General features: G+C 49.2%; 1 protein-coding gene across 1 annotated transcript; it reads left to right on the top strand.

Annotated features, from left to right (window-relative positions):
• Nucleotides 1-2,669: 2,669 nt before the first annotated feature.
• On the top strand, nucleotides 2,670-3,967 carry LOC124694668. Its single transcript, XM_047227627.1, has 2 exons — nucleotides 2,670-3,101; nucleotides 3,461-3,967. Exons 1-2 carry the CDS (start codon nucleotides 2,670-2,672, stop codon nucleotides 3,605-3,607), a joined length of 579 nt encoding a protein of 192 aa, XP_047083583.1. The 3' UTR covers nucleotides 3,608-3,967.
• The last annotated feature ends 18,288 nt before the right edge of the window (nucleotides 3,968-22,255 follow it).

Below are 22,255 nucleotides of genomic sequence, written 5' to 3'. Positions count from 1 at the left end.
ATCTAAGCCTTTCCCTCCAGTTGTCCCAATTTCTGTCACTTTGGGGCCTTTGGTTCCGGACATAGACATGTGCATACAACTTGTAGATACAATCTAAGCAATAAGTATAGAGCTTAAATCTAAGATCATGCCACTCGGGCCCTAGTGACAAGCATTAAACACAACAAGATTGCAGCAACAATAACTTCATAAACTTTGTAGATAGACAATCATAACGTAACAATCCATCGGATCCCAACAAACACAACACCGATTACATCGGATGAATCTCAATCATGTAAGGCAGCTCATGAGATCATTGTATTGAAGTACATGGGAGAGATGATACCAACTAGCTACAGCTAGAACCCGTAGTCCATGGGGGAACTACTCACGGAGCATGATGGAGGCGATGGCGTCGATGGAGATGGCTTCCGGGGGCACTTCCCCGTCCCGGCAGGGTGCCGGAACAGAGACTTCTGTCCCCCGAATTGGAGTTTCGCGATGGTGGCGGCGCCCCTGGAGTCTTTCTGGAGTTTCGTCAAAAGGTCTCGCGTTTTTAGGTTGAAAGGGTTTATATAGGCGAAGAGGCGGCGCAGGAGGGGCAACAGGGTGCCCTCTCCATAGGCCGGCGCGGCCAGGGGCTGGCCCGCGCGGCCCTATGGTGTGGGGGCCCTAGGCCTCCCCTCTGACTCCCCTTCGGTGTCCCGGTCCGTCTCGGTGAATTATGATGTTTGGTCTTCGTTTCGTCGAATTCCGAGAATATTGCCCGAACAGCCTTTCTGGAACCAAAAACAGCAGTAAAACAGAACCGGCACTGTGGCATCTTGTTAATAGGTTAGTTCCGGAAAATGCATAAAAACATTATAAAGTGCAAGCAAAACATGTAAGTATTGTCATAAAACAAGCATGGAACATCAGAAATTATAGGTACGTTGGAGACGTATCAGAAACCTCCGTGCACGTATTCGCTGCGAAGAAACAACACTCAGTCGTCCTCCTCGTCGGTGCTGTCACCGTGGTAGTCCCGGCGGCAGCGCCTCTCGTCGAAGACCTTGACGATCATGTCCCTGTTGCCGAAGTAGGAGAACATGAGCATGAAGCCGGCTTCGAGGCTGTGGTGGCGCGCGAACTTCTCCCAGCCGATGTTGAGGTACATCTTGCCGCGCGCGTCGTAGATCGCGTCGACGATCCACCGGTAGTAGTCGCACGAAGCCTCCCGCAGATGCATCGTGCGCGGGCGTACGTCGCCGACGTACTCGGCGAAGGAGTCCGGCAGCCTCTGGATGCCGCGCGGGTCGCCCTTGAGGACGAGGACGAACTCGAACAGCACGTCCGGCTCCACGTCCATCTCCGACGATGAAGACGACGGCGTGGGAGGCGACGGCGAGCGTTCAGCTATGCCGCGGCCACGACCACGACCACGACCACGGCCGTGAGGTCGGCCTCCGCCTCTACCCGACATAGCGTCGAGTCTTGTTGAGATGGTGGCGGCTAGGGTTTGGGAGAGAGGCGCTAGGGTTTGTGTGTGAGAGGGACGATGAGAGGCGCCCCTTTTATAGGCCGGAGGGAGGCGGAGGAGCGGTGGCGCTCATTAACGCCGGCACGCAGAGCTAGGCGCGACGGGACGCGTCGCTGCGCCTCCGCGGCAACTGCACCGTCGCTGCGCGCCAATAACTTCCGTCGCGAGGTAGGCGACGGTTAGGTTAAAATTTATTGTGCCGCTGACGGGTCGGCCCCGCCACTCCCCGCCTCGTTTATCGTTGTGTCCGGCGTCCCCGGAGCGTCCCCTGTGGGACGGGGACGGGCTCGGGTCGCCGGACACCGTATCGGGGCGCGCCGGACAAAAATGGGCTTTGAGGAACGCGGCTGGAACGGTTTTTTGGCCCGGCGCGCCCCAAATTGCTTTGGGGGACGCGACTGGAGATGCTCTAAAACACCAAGGGCGGGTTTTGTTGCTCGTAGATTTTCCCTGCATCTAGGGAACTTGGCATCGTAGAAACTGTGGGAGGTCATGCGATCTAAAAGTCGTGTCCTACAATTAGATTGATTGCCAACAAGTCGTTCCAAGCGTTGTAGCAGCAGCCTAGGCCTCGTCGTTTGATTGTGCCCTTTTTTTTGTTTTACGTTATCGGGGGTCGCATTTGGTTATAAGCCTTTCCCGCATTACCACGTTGGCTTTGTAGTGAGCATACAAAGCGATCAACATTGCATATAAGGTGTTCAACGAAATATCATTTTTAACAAAGCTAATATGTAACACATAATCAGCAACATAAACATAGTTCTAACATAAACATAGTTCTAGTAGAGCTTACCAAAGCGATCAGCACTGCATATAAAGTGTTCGATGAAATAACATTTTAAACAAAGCTAATATATAGCATATAATCAGCAACATAAACATAGTTCTAGTAATAAATTAGATCGTTGCATCACAAGTTCAAAAACTACTCTTCATAGAACACAACTTCATCAAACCGAGGGTTCCTACGTACCACCTTGACGCGCCGCCGGTGGGCAGGGGAATGGAAAAAAGTAATTCTACATGCAAAAAAAGTACCGTACGATACGTGTCGCGAGTACTATCATGGTTCGGTTGGTTAGCCACGCCGGTCGTCGCGAGACTGGCTGAAACCGCATCACATCACAGTCACAGGCAGGTGTCCTCACGCGGGCCGGCGGCGAGAATGGCGTGGCCACCGCGCGCACTAGTCTTGCTCTTCCTCGTCGTCCTGGCCGGTCCCATCTCGTCGGCGGCAGGGGCGAAGCGGCACGCGATCCCGGACGACCTCCGCGACGTGGTGGACGACGAGGAGGACGAGGACTGGCGGCACTGGGGCGCCCCCGCGAAACTCCCTGACCGGCCTAATCCGCCGCCGGACCTGTCGCGGATGGATCCCGCCGCGCTCCGGGCCGAGCTGCTCCGTGGCGGCCAGGCCGGGCCCTCGCTCGGCTTCGTCAAGCTCCGGCTCGGCGTCCGCCGGTCCCAGGAGGACGTCATGGGGATCGCCACGCGGTGGACCAAAGTGCTGCGGACCGGATCGGTGGCCGCCAAGTTCGTGGCCGTCGATTTCGGGACGCTCATGTTCACCATGGAAAGAGGCCGAGACTTACGCGAGGTAGTAGCTCTTCATTCTCTGTTACGCAGCCACGCTTATTTTTCACCTGACACTACACAGTTTCCACAGATCATGAGTAAATTATTAATCAGATCCTCTTCAAAAATATATAGTATATTAATCAGATACAAAATAAATGTCTTCTGATTGTACTACGGAATATAATTTATTACTCAACTCAATACGTAATAATTTTGAACAATTCCGTAGCAGCACAGTCGTTTTTTAAGGTTCCTTGTGCTCCTCGAGGTCTGAAATTCAGAGGAGCTACAATGCAGCATACATGCATCCTCGCTGCGGTTTCTTTCTTCTTCTTGTCACTCACTCTTTAGGATGATCATTTCCGTTCTCGTGTGTAGTTCAAGGAGTTCATCTTGGGGCAGCCAGAGGCCTACGAGTTCAAGATCGGGGACCAAGTTTTCCGGCGACCTGGAGACCCACCATTGGAGCAGGTCATCGAGACGCTACGGAAGGAGAAGATGAATAAGTCTGAAGACGAACTCTAGGGTCAGCTATTAGCTCCTGGAGTCCTGGGTGCAGTTCCTGTGACACGCAAATTCCTTTGTTGTGCTTTCGTAGATTCTGTAGATCCTAATGATCTTTTGCAGTTCCGTGCGGGTAGCAGCTACCGACCAATAAGTGCAGGATAGATGCTGCTAATTCTTCAGAACTCGACACGATCAGAACTCATAAGTGACCCTCTTTGTCGCAGAGATGTATAGATCAAACTTCCTACTAGTATAAGATTGCAAGCGTTCGCCCTGTGGTCTGTGGAATTAATCAGTGAAGTAGAGTAATAACTGTGTTCCTTGAGAGTTATCAGTCTCGTCTTTGTCAGACAAAATTACAATCTTCGCTCCTTGCCTCGTCTCTGTCCAGTCGTCTCTGAAGATTGTTTGTAATTATATTTCTACATGCTATATGCTGTTTAGGATAGCCGATAAACTGCAAATCAGTTCGATCCTTAAACCAAACAACCAAACAGAGATGTTCCATGCTAGAAGGACTGAAAGGAGTGTCGAGGTTTAGCAAGTTCTGAAGAAATAACCGACAGTTTCAGGCAGGGGCCTTTGCAGAAAGTAACACTGACGGTGACTCGCAGCTGTGGATCGACGGAGTGTCTCTGTGCGAGCCCAACGCGGTGCTTTTCTGTACAAGCCGCCGCCGCATCGCCACCATTTCAGGAGCAGCAGCGGTGGCAGTGCGCGCACGACCATGAGTCCATGACCACGAGGAAACTTGGAGCGCGTTTGCTAGTCTGCATCAGATTCCTACCACTACTGGTGCAGCGAAAATGAGTCCCCTGCAAGTGGCGGAGCCACGCCTTAGCTGTCAAGGAAAAGCCAACTAGTAGCTGGGAAAAGGATCTTGTTTCTGGGAATTCCTGGTTTGAGCAGATGTCTCACAACCAGCCTACGGATAATACATGTTCGACCTAGGGATCTTGATGAAAATAACTATCAATTAGAGCTAGCAGCTGTTATTCCAAGAAGCAAGCGAAAATGAGTCCCCTGCAAGTGGCGGAGCCACGCCTTAGCTGTGTAGTCAATTGACTACACAGTTTTTTGGCAATATAAGCTGAAAATTGCAAAAATTAATTAAGAATTATATAAATATGTGTATTTGACTACATAGTTTCAAGCTGACTACACATAGTTGATATGCTGGCTCCGCCACCCCCGCGCGTCGCAGATGGGCCATGGGTCATAGTTGATATGCTGGCTCCGCCACTGTCCCCCGCGCGTCGCAGATGGGCCATGGGTCATAAAAGTCACGTTGTTTGGTGGCCTGCACAGAGTTTTTTCGGCCCCTTGGAGATTTGGGCTCTACCCATTTGATAGGTCGGTTTTCAAGCCTTGTAGAAGCACAGAACGACGCCCCTGTTATTTGGTTGCAACCCAGAATCTGCTTATGCTTACCTCTTACCTTCGGTAGTGAGGTTACCAGCCGATCAACATCACAAGCAAGAACACAATTACAGTTTAGGCAAACTTAGCATTGATCATAGTTCAACCACGGTCATAGTTCACAACACAGGACGATCATAGTTCATGACACACCATAGACGATCATAGTTCAACAGATGATATGAACAACAAATAGACACAGACATCGTAGCAGCGAGGCAGAACCAGGTAAGTTTCAGACATGACTTTGGAAGACGACACACCTGGTGGGGTCACCATGGTAACGACACCTGGTCATCACCTCAGTGTAGGTGTGGTCGAAGATGACCACACTGTATTCGAAGGTGGACACCTTCTTGAAAATGAGGAAATGGCCTATCTACAGCTGATGAGCGACGGCGAAGGCTGCCCACCCCTGGTCGATGTATGCGTCATCGCCTTCTCTCACCGTAATCATCCTCTAGTTGCAGCCAGTGTTGTTGGTGGCGATGATGTTCGAAGGAATTTTTCTGAACCACCTGACAAAATCTTAAGGGATCCGTACCCGGCTGAAGGTGGGCCTGAAGACGATGTGCAGGAGTTGGTCGGTACCTACGTCCGGCTGGAAGTGGTCGACGTTAGCCGCCCTTCGCTTCTTCGACGGTCCCTCCTCGGGGGTCTCAGGTGACCCAAGCTTGAGCTTCTCAGACTGCCACAAGAACACATGCCAATTAGAGATGTGCCTGCTCACAAGTATATAGATGAAACCGAACATTGAAAACATGTGATGCCTCATACATTGGATCACACGGCAGCTCAAGGGACTGCCCTCAAACTAAATCTAGTGTGCAAGTAATCACACACACACGACTAAGTTTGAGGGCAGCACCTTGACTTCCAGTGTGCCATTGTTGAATCATTGGCCAATACAGTAGACAAACAAAATGAGGCCTCATAAATTGGACCACATGGCAGGCAAAGGGACTGTCCGCAAACTAAGTCTAGTGTGCAAGAAATATGGCACACCCGACTAAGTTTGGGGGCAGCACCTTGCCTTTCGTTGTGCCATAGTTAAATCATTGGTCATTGCACAACTGAAGAAGTACAAACATGCAAAGCAAGGTAGCATATGCATCATACAATGGGCACATATGGAGGAGATGTGTGATCAGAACCAATGGCATGGTGATGTTCAGTCATGCCATAGGTTCTGATCAATCATCTCCCCACACTGTGATACCCGGTTACAATCATTGGCCTAGTTCAGTCAAAAACAACACAATCTAGAACAAACTAGCGTGACTCATTCCGCACAACAATCTGAACATGCTTAACCCCAGCACAAAAAACTCTTCCCCTCTTTGCATGCACAGTAAGATCTGACAGTTTCAGCAATCCACAGTTCGATCTAGGAAGGATCTACCGCAATCAGTTATTGGAGTAACAGATCTAAGCAAATCGAGACCGTGAAAAGCAAGAACTGGACAAAAACATGCAAGAAATGGGGACGAACACCTTGCAAACATCAATCTGAACGCTATCCTAATGGAAACCCTAGCAGATCTAATGTGCATGTCGTCGCAAATGACCGAGAATGGCATGTTCTGGCAGAACGAATACGGAGGTGAGAAGGAGATGTCGTTACCGCCATTGTTCCAGCTGAGGACGAGCTCGAGATGCCGATGAAGACTGCGGAGCAGGTTGCGGCCGATGTCGCAGTGCTGCTCGCTGATGTCTCCTCCTTCGATACCGGTGCTCCTCCGTGCGACGGTGCGGTGGAATGGTCGGCGGGAGGGGAACTGCCGGGTGATGTGACAGTTTGGGGGAAGTCGCGAGTGAGAGGAAGGAGAGGGAGCGGTGAGTCTAATTATGGCGCGTGTTCCCGAAGGGACGCGGCGTTTTCGCCTCCCTTCTCCACGCGTGCAGGCTTCTGGCCGCAACGGGCCTGGCCCCGGAGAAACTGTCATTCCGGGCGTTTCTCCAGGGCCTGTCCCGGGGGTGCTTTAAAACCCGGTTCATGCAAGAACGTAGTGGGCTGCAGGCATCCAAACGGACCAAAATTTGTTGGACCGATACGAGCCAAGGTCCATCCGGCCTGCCAAACTAGCTCTTGGCGTTTTTCCAACGTGTTTCCGAGATCCCACGTCTCAGGAACCAGTCATTTCCTGAAAGTGATTTGTGGAGACAAGAGAGGGCGAACACCGTGCTCCGGATGATGTACAGAGGCCCATTCACCGATCATTGTGTTGCATCATTCGAGTTTAATAATGACACAGACTCATCGAACTCTTATTTATCTTTTTTACGAAAACAATACAAATGCAAAAGTTCACAAGTATATACACAGGGGCGGAGCCAGGATTTGACCATAGGGGGGGCGAGGAAGACAACTATCACCGAATGGTATAGAAGAATTTTTTTAACAAAAACAAACGACACATAAAATAATACAATATAAGATATCTCAAATATAGCACCGCTGTTAAAATGTGACAATCTGACAAATCATTTATCTTTTTCCTCATCATGAAGATTTTTTTGAAAAAATAAATTGTACATTCAATTCTTCTCATGCTATTTTCTGCTCGACCTAATAGAAAACTAACTAACCAGTGGTATGCATGGATTGAATTGTAATTCTAACACACGGCATTCTAGTCAGGCGAGATTGAACTGTAAATACACAGCATAATGTAGTCAGGTGAGATTGAATTGTAATTCTAAAACAGGGCATACCTTTCAAGGTGAGGTATAGTGCAGACCAGTTGTGTAGGCGCCAGAGCACGGCATACCTTAATATATGTGCTGCGCGAGCGACAGAGCAAGTTAGCACCTTGCTGCCAGATCGACCGCATCCCTGTCTGATCACAGGTCGTATGTAGGCGGCGAGGCGCGGGGCGGCGGCGGTGTGGCGCCCTAGCAGGAGTACCAGCGAGAGGCCGAAGGGGATGTATCACGTGCGGTCTTAGATGATCGATCATCATCTGCTAAATCCAATGGACTGGATCCTAATGGACAGGTACTGAGCTACTTCATCCAGTAAAACAAGGCATTTACGGGGAGATGGGCTAATGGGCTTTACTTCGCAGCAGAACGATCAACTAAGTATGGGACTGTGGGCTAATCAATTACGTATCTTCTCCAGCCATTAGCGTATAAATACCTGTATACTATTACGAGAAGCTACGGTGAAACGTTGAGGGGGGCGATCCATTGGGGGGGGGGGGGGGGGTCTAGCCCCTGCTCGCCCCCCCCTGCCTCCGCCCCTGTATATACATTCCTATAAAGGCATGCACACCCTACTTTTACGAGATCATCCAAGAGACGGCTAAGTCGGCATGCAACAATTCGTATCCGGTCGCCTTTATGAATCTGTGTTTACAACACAAAGCCGTATCATATGCCCGGGCGAGGCCCACTCCAGTAGCTTTGGCGGGCGGAGAGGAGATCAATTGATGGAAGGGCCGGGGTGCCACCTATATCATGCATAGATCTTGTATGAATGATAAGTTATCGTGAATAGCTTATTTTGAACCACCATTTTTTAAGATAGATCAAGTGAACCATAAACACACCTTTATTTCACTTTCAAGCCTTTTACTATATTTAATTTTAGTTTTATTTTATTTTATTTCACTCGCCTACAAATCTTTCTAAAGCCGTTGTACCTGACAACTACCGCATTTGAATTGAGGATAACAAATATAATTCTAATTGTTCAGCTTTGTAGAGGGGAGTCTAAACGATTCATTGTGATTGAAATTAAACACGAGTCATTCTAATGGGGAAATGAACACTTGCTACAATAACTCTACGCTTACATTCCCAATGAATAGGTATATATAGTACGTTGACATTAGTTTTTAGTCTCAATCTCAATTATCTAATGTAAGTCAGCATCGATACTAAGAAGAATACCACTAATCTTCCAGTGGTAGAGACATGTTGCAAAAAAATATATGTTGCCAACTACCATGTTAAACCACCAAGAGTATCTGTTCTTATAGTCTTCAAGACCAATAAAGTTAGCACCATCGTCTCTAATTAGTTCTTAGGAACTCTTATTTGAAGAGGAGTTCCGTTTGGTATCATATTGAATTATTGTGCTGCTGACACTTTTTTGATCGAACTATTTATGGAACATCAACACTATCCATATATTTTTACTAAACACTTTTATCTTTTCACAATTGATATTGCCACTAAACGAATGTCGTTTTTATTTATATATCACACGCGACCACATCAAATACAAGTGCAAGCAACAAAACTAACAATATAAGCAACAAAACTAACACTTTTACATAAAATTCTATTATTAATCAAATACGTTTTGTTTTGCTAAACCAAAACTACGAATTAATTTATGTCCATTAATGCATTACAATGCATTTATATATGTATTTGTCCCAAGTTTGTTAAATATTTGCCAACTTAGTGAAGTGCTCTAGAGCGTATAATAAAACAAATTATATGATAAACGTTTCTAGAATAGAAGAGATGTATAGACATATCAGACTCCTTGTAAGATAATTCGAACCACTACCGGAATGGACGCATACGCCGACGGCCAGCTGCCCTCGGCGTAGCTACGCCTGGCCCTCGGGGTAGGTTACGCCGACGGCAGTCCTCGGCGTATGGCGTCGGCGTTTAGGTCCCTCAGCATAGATAATATTACCGTTGGCGTAGCCCGGCCCTCGGCGTAGCACGCTAGCCGACGGCAAAACCGTCGGCATACAAATTTTATAAATTTGAATTTTCTTTTTTCCAAAAAGAATTTTTAAAAAATTCAAAAAAAATACTTTTTTATATGCTGGCGGAGTTTTAAATTTTTTCAAATTTTAATTTTTTACACCAGTTTTTTTCTTTTTTTACTTGTTTCCTCAGCACGCTTAACTTTTTGGTTCCATTCGGATGAGCTTCCCTTAAAGAATTGACAACTTGCTGATAATAATAGCCTATCAACCCTATTAACCTTTGGACCGTGATGTCACAACTCTTTATTTTTTAATTCTAAACAATTACTTAATTAAACAGTAATGAATATATAAGTAACAATGATTAATAATATTGAATTAAAATCTAAATAAAATGATTTTATATTTGGTTTTTTTCTATTTAATATGGAATAATTAATATCTTTAAATCGAAAAATCGAAATTCCACAAATAATATGTCTAAATCGATCAGAAAAATGAGAGGAATCTAAATATAACATCCATATCATCATTTGAACCTAAAAATTAGAGGAATCCAAATATGACGTCTAGTTTGCCATCTGGCCAAAACGGCCCCCTCGGGAGATGCGAAATGGCCGTACCGAGCGTGCTGGTGCACTGTTCGCCAACACGATAAACGGAAAAAAATTAGCACATAAAGTGATGTGCTATAGACCTAAAAATATTTTTCGTGGAATTTATTGAGCGACGGAAAGTGTACCCCTATTTCAAATCTGGTCAGTTTCCAGCGGATTCGGCGGGACACCGCAGGAAGCCGCAGGGATTTCTAGATAGCTAGCGCGCACATATGGCATGTGATATGTGGTGCGGAGACGGTGTCCTACCACTACGCGGAGGTCTCGCGCAATACTAAACTACGCCTCATGTAGCTGCTTCACAGAAAAACTCCTTTTGGCACCCCAAAAATAAAAAATAAACTATAGCCCATGGGTAGGATTGAAAATCCGCTCCCGGGGCCATGCCTTCCTTCCTAGGGACCACGCACGTGCCAAATATGACCTCGTTCTGACAAACTATGCGGTGTCACAGACCGTTTCCTACTCATTTGCCCTAAAATCCATAGAACTCCGGACGTGATAGCCCTGTTTGTGAAGGGTTTTCCAAAATAATTGCCGTATTCTAATTCCGACTTTTGGAGTGATTACCAGGACACATAAAATGATTCCATGCGGCTCCAATGGATTTTCTGACTTCATTTAAATTGTCATTTGGCCAAAACGGGCCCCCACGGAGATGCGGTATGGTCGTACCGGGCGCGCTGGTGCACCTGTTCACCATCACGCTAAACGGAAAATATTTAGCAGATAAAATGATGTATTATAGACATAAAAACATTTTTTCCGGAATTTATTGAGCGATGAAAATTGTACCCCTAGTTCAAATCCGGTCAGTTTCCAGCGGATTCGGCGGGACACCGCAGGAAGCCGCATGGATTCCCAGATAGTTAGCGCGCATATATGGCATGTGATATGTGGTGCGAAGGCGGTGTCCTACCACTACGCGGAGGTCTCGCGCAATACTAAAATGCGCCCCATGTAGCTGCTTCACAAAAAAAACCCGTTTTGGCACCCCGAAAATGAAAAAACCATCTCACATGGGTCGGATTGGAAATCCGCTCCCGAGGCCTTTCTTCCCATCCTAGGTATCACACACGTGCCAAATATGGCCTCGATCCGACAAACTATGCGGTGTCACAGGCGTTTCCTAATTATTTGCCCTAAAAGTCATAGAACTCCGGACGTGATAGCTCTGTTTGTGAAGGGATTTCCAAAATAATTGTTGTATCCTAATTCTAATTTTTGTAGTGGTTACTAGGACACATGAAATGATGTCATGCGGCTCCAAGGGATTTTCTAACTTAGTTTAAATTGCCATCCGGCCAAAACGGCCCCACGAAGATGCGGTATGGCCGTACCGGACGCGTTGGTGCACCCGTTCACCATCGCGCTAAACGGAAAAAATTTAGCACATAAAGTGATGTGTCGTAGACCTAAAAACATTTTTCGTGGAATTTATTGAGCGACGGAAAGTGTGCCCCTAGTTTAAATCCGGTCAGTTTCCAGCGGATTCGGCGGGACACCGCAGGAAGCCGCAGTGATTCTCAGATAGCTAGCGCGCACATATGGCATGTGATATGTGGTGCGGAGGCGGTGTCCTAATACTATGCGGAGGTCTCGCGCAATACAAAAATACGCCCCATGTAGCTGCTTCACAAAAAAAAAGTTTTAGCACCCCGAAAATGAAAAAACCATCGCCCATGGGTCGGATTGGAAATCCGCTTCCCGGGCCTTGCTTCCCATCCCAGGGACCACACACGTGCCAAATATGGCCTCGTTCCGACAAACTATGCGGTGTCACGGGCCGTTTCCTACTCATTTTCCCTAAAAGCTATAGAACTCCGGATTTGATAGCCCTGTTTGTGATGGGTTTTTCCAAAATAACTGCCGTATCCCAATTCCGTATTTTGGAGTGGTTACTAGGACACATAAAATGACGCCATGCAGCTCCGCGGGATTTTCTGACTTCGTTTAAATTGCCATCTGGCCAAAACGGGAACCCGAGGACATATAAGAAAGTGTTTGAATTGTTACTATGTTAACATGGTACTGTACATGATTCAAATATGCATGATTTTGACATAAACGGATAGAGGATGTTTTTCTGAACATTTTGATACCTTATACGCATTTTTCTGACATCATATGAATTAGTTATGATTTTTACAAAATTAGACAAATTTGAAAAATAGTCTATGCCGAGGGTGGCCGTCGGCATAGCCCTGTCTACGCCTAGGGCCAAATATATGCCGAGGGCTGCCCTCGGCGTAGACTTCGCTACGCCGACGGCAACGATACACCGAGGGTCAGACGGCTGGCTGGCCGTGCCGGGCCATACGCCGACGGCCCCGACATTTGACCGTCGACGTACGCCACGGCCGTCGATGTACGTCGCCATTCCTGTAGTGAACCGGTTTGGTTTCCTCCACCTCAAAACAAGGTTTTGTCTCGCTTTATAAATAAAGCCAAACGACCGAACCGATACAAAGTGATGAGAAGATCCTCTTACAAAGCAGTTTAGCAAGTTTGTTTGTAATTTTACATGCTATATGCTGTTTTGGTCAAACCGATAAACTTAAAATAAGTTCGATCCTTGAACGAAACATCCAAACAGTAATATTTCATGCTAGAAGGACAAAAAGGAGTGAGGTTTAGCAAGTTCTGAAGAAATAACCGAAAGTTTCAGGCAGGGTTCTTTGCAGAAAGCAACAGTGACGGTGACTGGCAACTGTGGATCGATGGAGTGTCTCTGTCCAAGCCAACGCGGTGCTTTTCTCTACAAGCCGGCACCACCGCCGCCGCGTCGCCACCTTTTCTGGAGCAGCAGCGGTGGCAGTGCGCGCAGGACCAGAACAAGGAGGAAACTTGGCGCTTTGCCAACGTGTTTCCTAGATCCCACGTCTCAGGAACCAGTCATTCCTGAAAGTGTTTTCTGGAGACAAGAGACGGCGAACACGTACTCCGGATGATGCACATTCATCGATCCTTTGTTCATCAAGCCACTGCAATCTGTAAAGAACACAGGGTTTTGGACCTGAGAGGCTGCTCCGAACGATGCCGCCACGAGAAGTGCTTGTGCTTTTTAGATGTCTATATCTGTATACTGTATTTTTCCATATGTTAGGGGGCTTTCTGCATATGTGCACCTGTACATGTACTATATATATGTGGCCTTTCGCTCTCATGGAATATAAGCTGTCTATTCCTAACATGGTATCAGAGCTATAGGTTTAGCTCCTCGTCGCAGCCGCCACCTCGCCCCGGTCTCCTTTGCCGGTTCCCGATCTGGCCGTCGCTGTTTTTCTGGATCGAGATCGATCTCCCGATCGATTGCGCTCATCCCGATCCCGCCGGACTCCGCTCCGCTCCCTCGCTGCACGAAGTCGCCCTTCGCTCCCTCGGCCCGTCCGCCCTCCGCTCCACGAGGTCGCACGCCTCGCACGACGTCCTCAGCCACACCCAGGAGAAGCACGCGCCCAGGAAATACGCGCCCCGTCCTGGCCAGCACGCGCCCCACGGCCTCGTCTCACGGCCGTTTCCCCGTCGTCCCCGTCGTTCTGCCATCAGCCACCGGCGGGCCCTGTCTCTCTCCTCGCCCGGTCGCCCGCTTTCCTCGCCAGGCCGTCCCCTGCTGGCCCGTGCTGCCTGCTGGCCCGTGGTTCTGGCCCGTGGTGCCCTGCTGATCTGCTCGCCCCGCCCGCCCCCGATCGATCTCCCGGTTTTTCTCTGATTTGGCCAGTTCGTTGACCAGATCGTGTGTAAAAAAAACAAAAAAAAACAAAAAAAATACTGTCGTCGGCTGTTGTTACCTGATGTCTTCTTCCGCTAATCCCGCCTTATCTTTGGGCCTCCCTTCGGTACTTGGTATTTGTCCGCTGCCTCCGTGTATGACGGCTAGCCATTCTTCGTCGCCGTCTGCAGCCTCTTCCCGCGGCTCTGGCCGCGCTTCGCCGATTGTGTCTCCCTCGGCCTGCCGCTCTACATCGACTTTTGCGGCCTCTTCACGCGGCTCTGCCCGCGCTTCGCCGACTTCATCTACGTCGGCCCGCCGCTCTACATCGACTTTTTCGGCCTCTTCCCGCGGTTATGGCCGCGCTTCGTCGACTCCGTCTACGTCGGCTTGCCGCTCTACATCGACTTTCGCGGACTCTGTCTTCATCGGCGTGTTGCTCTCCGTCGCCCCCTTTGGTGGCCTCTGTGCGTATGGGTGATAGCTCCTCGTTGGCACCTGATTGTACATCGACCTCTCCAGTCGCGCCCCTCTCTGCGCATGAGATAGCACAGTTTCACTGCCTGCTTGATGCTTGGGATTCCAGTTTACGTCAGCAGCCTCACGGTCCGAGTCTCCGCCCTCGTCCTCATTGCACCTACTGTGGCAAGGTTGGCCACACTCCCTCCACCTGCTGGACGCGGGATCCCGCTTACGTCGGCAGTTCCGGGATTGTCGGCAGGTCGGCTCTTCGGGATCTTCTGCAGTTGCACTCTCCGATCAGGACATTCTCAGGGGTCTTCGTGGTCTGCTCGCTACTACAGACTCTTCCTCGTCGGGCGCTGCTGGTTCCGTGGATCGGCTCTTCCGGCACTGCGCGACCACCACTTTCTACACGATCGGTACGTCCCCGTGGTATCTGGATTCTGGAGCTTCCTTTCATATGACCTCTGAGTCTTCTATTCTGTCTGCTCTTCGGTCTCTTAATTCTCATGTCCGTATTGTCACGGCTGATGGTACCTCTATTCCTGTTTCTAGTAGAGGCTCCCTTTCTACTCCCTCTTTCTCTGTCCCTGATGTTTCTCATGTTTCTCGCCTTCAGATGAACCTTTTCTCTGCTAGCCAGCTCACCGATCTCGGTTGTCGCGTCATTCTTGACGCTGAGTCTTGTGCGGTTCAGGATCGTCGCACACAGGTCCTGGTTGGAGCTGGCCCTCGTAGCCGCAAGTCTCCGGGGCTTTGGGAGTTAGACTGGCTTCGTGTTCCTTCCGCTGCCACTCCATCTGCCAGTTCTCCTCCGGTTGTTGCCTCTGTCACCGGCTCTTTTCAGCGAGTGGCATCATCGTCTTGGTCACCTTTGTGACTCTCGCCTGTCGTCTTTGGTTCATCGTGGCCTTCCGGGGTCCGTCTCCGGAGATGGGTCGTTACACCGTCGGGGTTGTAGGTTAGGCAAACAGATTCAGCTTCCCTATCCTACTAGTGTGTCTGTCTCTCAGCGACCGTTTGATTTAGTCCATTCAGATGTTTGGGGTCCGGCTCCCTTCGCTTCGAAAGGGGGCCATCGATACTATATCTTATTCATTGATGATTTTTCACGGTACACCTGGGTGTTTTTCATGCGCTCTCGCAGTGAGGTGCTCTCTATTTATCGGCGTTTTGCGGCCATGGTCCGCACTCGGCATTCCTCACCCATTCGTGTGTTCTCGTGATGATTCCGCCGGTGAGTATATCTCCCCAGCACCTTCGTGGTGTTCTTGCTGAGGAGGGCACCCTCGCTCAGTTTTCTTGTCCCGGCGCGCATGCTCAAAATGGCGTCGCCGAGCGTAAGCATCGTCATCTTCTTGAGACCACCCGTGCTATGATGATTGCTTCTTCTCTTCCGCCACATTTCTTGGCTGAGGCTGTCGCTACGTCGGCCCATCTCATTAACATTCAGCCTTCCGCTGCTCTGCAGGGTGGCATTCCTCTCGAGCGTCTCTCTGGTGTTTCTCCATACTACTCGACTCTCCGTTCATTTGGTTCCGTCTGCTATGTCCTTCTGCCTCCTCGCGAACGCACCAAACTGACCGCTCAGTCTGTTGAGTGTGTTTTTCTTGGATACAGTGATGAGCATAAGGGTTATCGCTGTTGGGACCCCGTTGGTCGTCTGATGCGTATCTCTCGTGATGTCACGTTTGATGAGACGCGTCCCTTCTATCCTCGTCCCACCTCTGGTACTTACCAGTGGATGATCTCTCTTTTCTTCTTTTTCCTGATGCTTCTCCTGCTGTCCCTTCTTGTCACGCCCCAACTAAGCGAAGGGACTAAGTGCGACAGCTCGCCGTATCCTTACGAGATAAATACCTCATAAGCATACAAGGCATAAGTATCATGAACTTAAGAGCACAAGAAGAATCAGGTTCCATTTATTCCTTAGTAGTAGTAATAGTAGTACAATATAGCTTATAAGTATAGCACCAGGCTAGTAAGCAAGCTAGCCATTTCTACTAGAGCATGCATGGACAGATGTACGATGCATCCTTGTCATTTATTTGAACAATATTTATGTAGGATCAGAGTAAATCTCCTAATCCCAATACTCCTTCCCTATGTGCTAAACATAACTATGCTTCCGCTCCATTCCCGTCAAATTCATGTTGCTCACCCTCTGCGCATACCAGAGAAAAGAGACTAGCCGTGAGTATGTTAAACATACTCAGCAAGGAAAATGAAATATTAACAAAGATATAACAAGTAATAAATTCAGATTGATTTAGATGGTGGAAACAAGTCTCCTGTAATCCTACAGGAGTATAAACACATATATGAAATTTAGTCCGTTAGCGCAAACCTAATTATAGTGACCTCTGCAGAGACACGCTAACAACCGCCGTAACCTCCACCAATGGCTATATCCCTCTCCGAGAATCACGACATCGAGTCCCCTACTTGTGTGAGGCAAACCCATCTCACACTGATACCGGCATGACCGCGTATCGTTATTTCAGGTATCGACCGTCTCGGGCTAGATATCCCATGCATACCATGATTACGACGGCGACCGCTCTCACGTAAATTATGAACAACATTAATTCACCTCAAACATTCATCCATAGTCAGCACCATATCACATGTATAAAGTCTAAGCATTTATACTGATAAAGCATCACAATTAAATATTGATACGATTTAATTTTTGAAGAAGCTGGTATGCACAGCCTTGCCTTCAAATGATTTCTCTTTGGTTACTTGGCTCCAACCTAAACAGGTTTATATAATCAGTCATTATTTCATGCGTAGTACTAGTAGCAGTAGAGTGATATGAACATGGAACTTGAATAGCTAGCTACTGTTGCTAGGCTGGCAACTATCCTTCACATCAATCGACCATGCAAGTCTATGCATGTAAGCAGATTATTATTTTCAGAGCATACTGTACGCATGCAATGCACCAAGTACTACTAGCTAGTTGTGCTAGTTCACTATAGCAAGAAGACATCAGATTTATTAGCAGCAACAAGCAGCACTAAATGTATTTCTTAGTCATTGCAGAATAGCAAGTAGACTTAGTACCACGCCATGGAATGAATTAACAGTAGCAGGGAGTACAAGTAGTAGATTTAGTAGTGAGGGAATGGATCTAGTGTACATATGAAGCATCAGTACAGAATCAATCCATCTTCCTAAGAGCAATACTCTCCATTCCAACCGGTTGCATCAAGAACAACTAAAAATTCCACTCGAATCCATGCAAAGGACATGGAGATCTGAGAAAGAGAGAGAAGCTACAACAGCTAGAAAAGCAATCACTGCCAGTGTTATCACCAGATTTTGGCCAGATCAGGAGATGGGCCGTAAGTGAGATGGGCTTGAAGGATATACGCGTGGAGGATCTCTGAAGCGGCCTGACACGAAGAAGTTGGGCTAAATTGCCCGTGTATCTGTATTATAGTAGATCGTATCTCAGTTTAGAAGTTAGAGTTTTACCCGTGCACGGTTAGGTGCACGCCTGAATTAGAAAGTCCCCCGGACTATAAATATGTATCTAGGGTTTATGAAATAAACAACAACCAACGTTCAACACAAATCAATCTCGGCGCATCGCCAACTCCTTCGTCTCGAGGGTTTCTCCCGGTAAGCACCATGTTGCCTAGATCGCATCTTGCGATCTAGGCAGCACAAGCTTATTACGTTGTTCATGCGTTGCTCGTGCTCGAAGCCTTTTGATGGCGAGCAACGTAGTTATCTTGGATGTGTTAGGGTTAGCATTGTTCTTCGTATCATATGCTCGTCGTAGTGCAACCCTTATACATCTAGCCGCCCTTACACCTATCTTAGGTGTAGGGCGGCACCCCGCTTGATCATCGTTTAGTAGATCCGATCCGTTACGGTTGCTCCTTGTTCTTCAAGGATTAGTTTAATATCTGCAATAGTTAGGCCTTACAAAGGGTTGGAGGATCCAGCGGCGTGTAGGGTGTAGTTTGCTAGCCCTAGACAGGATGTTCCGGGGATCAACCTCGTGTTGGTTTTTAGGCCCTGTCTAGGATCGGCTTACGATCACCGTACGCGAGCGCGAGGCCCGATCGCGAGTAGGATGATCCGATTATGCGGTGAAAACCCTAAATCGTCGTAGATCGCTTCAGCTTTATCTTGATCAAGCAGGACCACCATATATTCGTACACCTTGTACGAATCATGGGTGGATCGGCTCTTTGAGCCGATTCACAGGATAGCCTGAGAGCCGATCGAGGCTCGTATTTAATGTTTACGTGTATGCCATGCAGGAAACTAAGCGAGGCATCATCCAACACCTTCCTGACCAGGTATAGGTCAGGTGGCACGCCCTTGCATCAGCATCGGACGTGTGCGCAGAAGGCTATGCGGGCCGTCGCTCAGAGGGACCAGGGCCAGCCGCAGCCCTGAGTTGTTCCCGGCTCTACGGTGTTGCCCGTCGCTGCCCGCCGGTGGGTTTCTGACCGCAACACATTCTGGCACGCTCGGTGGGACCATCTTCGACATCCACCGCATCGCCATCCACATCTGAGATGGCGGAAGGCACTCCGGTCAAGTACGAGGATCTGACTGACGAGCTCAAGAAGAAGCATGACGAGATCAAGGCAGTCCTCGAAGCCGACCTCATCGGCTCTTTTCACAGAACCCGCTCACATGGCATCCGGTGGAAAGGGTTCTCACCTGAAGGCGCGCTCGATGGAGTGGACCTGTCCTCCCCGTCAGAAGAACGCACCAGGTCGCTGCGTCAGGAGATCAACTTCATGGTGGCTCATTCGCTGCACCGCCACTCTGAGAGCCTGGTGAACACTTTGGAGCGTGTCGCTCTTCGCGTGATCCAGGAAATCATGAGCCATCAGTACTCTCCGTCAGGACCGGCTCTGGGGACGTACCAAGGAGAGATGCCACTCCATTCCCGTCCACCGCTGCCGTTCGCGTTGGCAGCACCAGAAGTGCCGAACTCATCGGCATACGTCGTCTACAAGATTGGTGGTGACCCTAGCGACTACCAATTCCTACATGAGGCGCCCAAGGAGATCCCGCACGGATACACGTGCGCATACGTGCCGACTGCAGTAACTGGGCACTCTCGAACCAGGCTGCAACAGCAGGGACTTCTGGAACAGCAGGAGGAACGTCGGGGACAGACCTTGAGAAGCAGACTTGGCTAGCTAAGTACGCCACTCCGACGAACCTCCAGAGCTCAGCTCCTGCAGTTGGCTCAGAGCTGGAAAAGCAAGCATGGCTGGCTAAGTATGCCACCCCGGCGAATCTTCAGGGTTCAACGCCTTCAGCCATCACCGCGGATCAGATTTGTACAATTCTGAAAGATCAGTTCGGCATGATGCCGAAAAGGAGGACAATCGGCTATACCAAGCCGTACCCCAACGAGTACGAATTGATCCCGCTACCACCCAAATATCGGCTCCCTGATTTCACAAAGTTCGGTGGATCGGATGGTTCCAGCTCCATCGAGCATGTGAGCCGATATTTGGCACAGCTGGGCACGATCTCAGCATCGGACGAGCTGCGTGTGAGGTTCTTCGCACAGTCCCTCACAGGATCGGCTTTCGGGTGGTACACATCGCTGCCACCGAACTCAATCCGGACTTGGAAGCAGTTGGAAGAGCAGTTCCACATACAGTATCACTCAGAGGCTTCCGAGGCTGGCATTGCCGATCTTGCACAAGTGCGACGGAGCGCGGGGAAACGGTGTCGGAATACATCCGGCGTTTCGGGACCATTAGGAACCGATGGTATTCGGTTCACGTAAGTGAAAAAGAAGCGATCGAGTTGGCGGTGGTGGGTCTCTCATCATCGATCAAGGACGTGGCCTCCCAAGCAGACTACCCTTCATTGGCGCACATGGTGCGTAAGCTGCCGGCATATGAACAGGCGCCACCCGGATGTTTACCGGGACAAATTCAAGCGTGCGGTGGTCCTGGTTGAGGCAGACGAGGATGAAGGTGCTGCGGGAGATCAAGAGGTAGCAGTGGCTGAATGGACTCGGGCGGCAAGCCCCGTGTCCTGTAAGTGGGTTAAGCCACAAGGCCCTCCAAAAGGGTTCGACTTTGACGTGACCAAAGCTGAGCAGATTTTCGACCTCTTACTCAAGGAGAAGCAGCTAAAGGTACCCGAAGGCCACAAGATCCCCACGGTGCAGGAGCTGAACGGAAAGCCATACTGCAAATGGCATAACTCGGTCTCCCGTGCCACCAACGACTGCAGGGTGTGGCGTCAGCAGATCCAAATGGCGATAGAACAAGGCCGGCTAATTTTCAACCAGTACGCCATGAAAGTCGACACACACCCCTTCCCCGCCGTTAACATGGTGGAGTGCACTTACCCCGGAGGGTGCCAGCCAGATTTTTCGTGCAATATCAACATGGTAGGACCTGGGCACCACTCTGGTAAGGACGGAGATGAGGGCAGCTGCTCTCATAGCAAGGATACAGAGGAAGCCGCTCCACGCGATCGGCTCCGTCATGATGGCAAGCGCCACATCACAGAGGGAGAAGTATGGAACGTAAGATATCAGCGACCTCTCTCTGATCCCCTCCTCAACAAGTATGTGAGTCAGTATGACCAACGCCGACGATCCAGCGATGATGATGAAAGAGATCGTCTGGCTAGAGAAGCCAGGAGACATCGTCGGCATGATCGCGACAAGGAGAGATATGAGCGCCACGCCAAGGAAAAGTCGAGAGAGCAAGAAGATGTGGATAGGCACTGGGACTGCCCCTTCTTCAGACACTGCTGGGATTCAGGAATGAGCCGATTGCCAACAATCGGCAAGCGCCTGAATGCAAACAAAAGAAGAAGGATGCAGCTAACGTGTCCGTGTTCAAGCGTCTAGGGCCTCTCCCGCCTCGGAACAAGTATGCTGAGTCCGCTCGGGTAGAAGATCTCGAGGAACTAGAGGACGATGATGAAGAAGAAGACATGTATCATCGGCCAAGGTGGTGCCCTGATGGGCTCAGCCGTTCCCAAAAGCGAAGGGTTCAGCGACTACGTGGGTTGGAGGAAGCTGAAAGGTTATACCTGCACACGTTGAGGAAGGCGCGGCCTGATCTGGCCGCTAAAATTCAGCGAACCCCTGGACGAAGAAGGTCGGCCACAAAGGAAAGAGTGGCGCCCGGACAAAAGAAAGCCGATGCTCGAGACATCGGCTGGCACAAACATGGTCTCCATCCTTCCAACGGAGTTTAGTGCTCCAGGATTGGACGACTGCGAGCGCATCGACGTGACAAAGGACGGGGTTAGGTTGGTTTCATCCACTGACCTGACCGTGTAACAAAAGCGACATCGATGGACAAATGTAGCGATGCCGATCCAAGTAATCGGCCCCAAGGAGTTATGGAGGAACATTGCAAAAACCTTCATCGAGCAGGAAACGTGGAGGCCGGTTCCAGCAATCGGCCAAAATTATCCTCACCATACATTCTACTTGGTTTCAGCATTTGATCCAACAGGGGATGCCTGAAGAGCCGATACCCTCAATTACTTGAAAGAATCGGCTCGGGGGGCACTTAGATGGATAAGACACGAGGATACGAAGTCTGAAGTGGCTGTCAAATGCCCGGCAGCTCAAGATACATTCTTTGATGATGGTGGGTATTGAAGTATGGGGGCCGATACATGAGTAGATCGGCCGTAAAAAAAAATATATACAAATTTTTTAAGCACAGCCGATGCGCAGACATCGACTTAAGGATAAAAAGCCGATGCATGGCCATCAACTTCAGAGGTACAAGCTGTTATAAGCAGAATCCCA

This window comes from Lolium rigidum, chromosome 3 (assembly GCF_022539505.1).
Source record: "Lolium rigidum isolate FL_2022 chromosome 3, APGP_CSIRO_Lrig_0.1, whole genome shotgun sequence".
Lineage (NCBI taxonomy): Eukaryota > Viridiplantae > Streptophyta > Magnoliopsida > Poales > Poaceae > Lolium > Lolium rigidum.
Note: the sequence above shows the minus strand (reverse complement) of the source record. Positions and strands in the feature narration are given on the sequence as shown.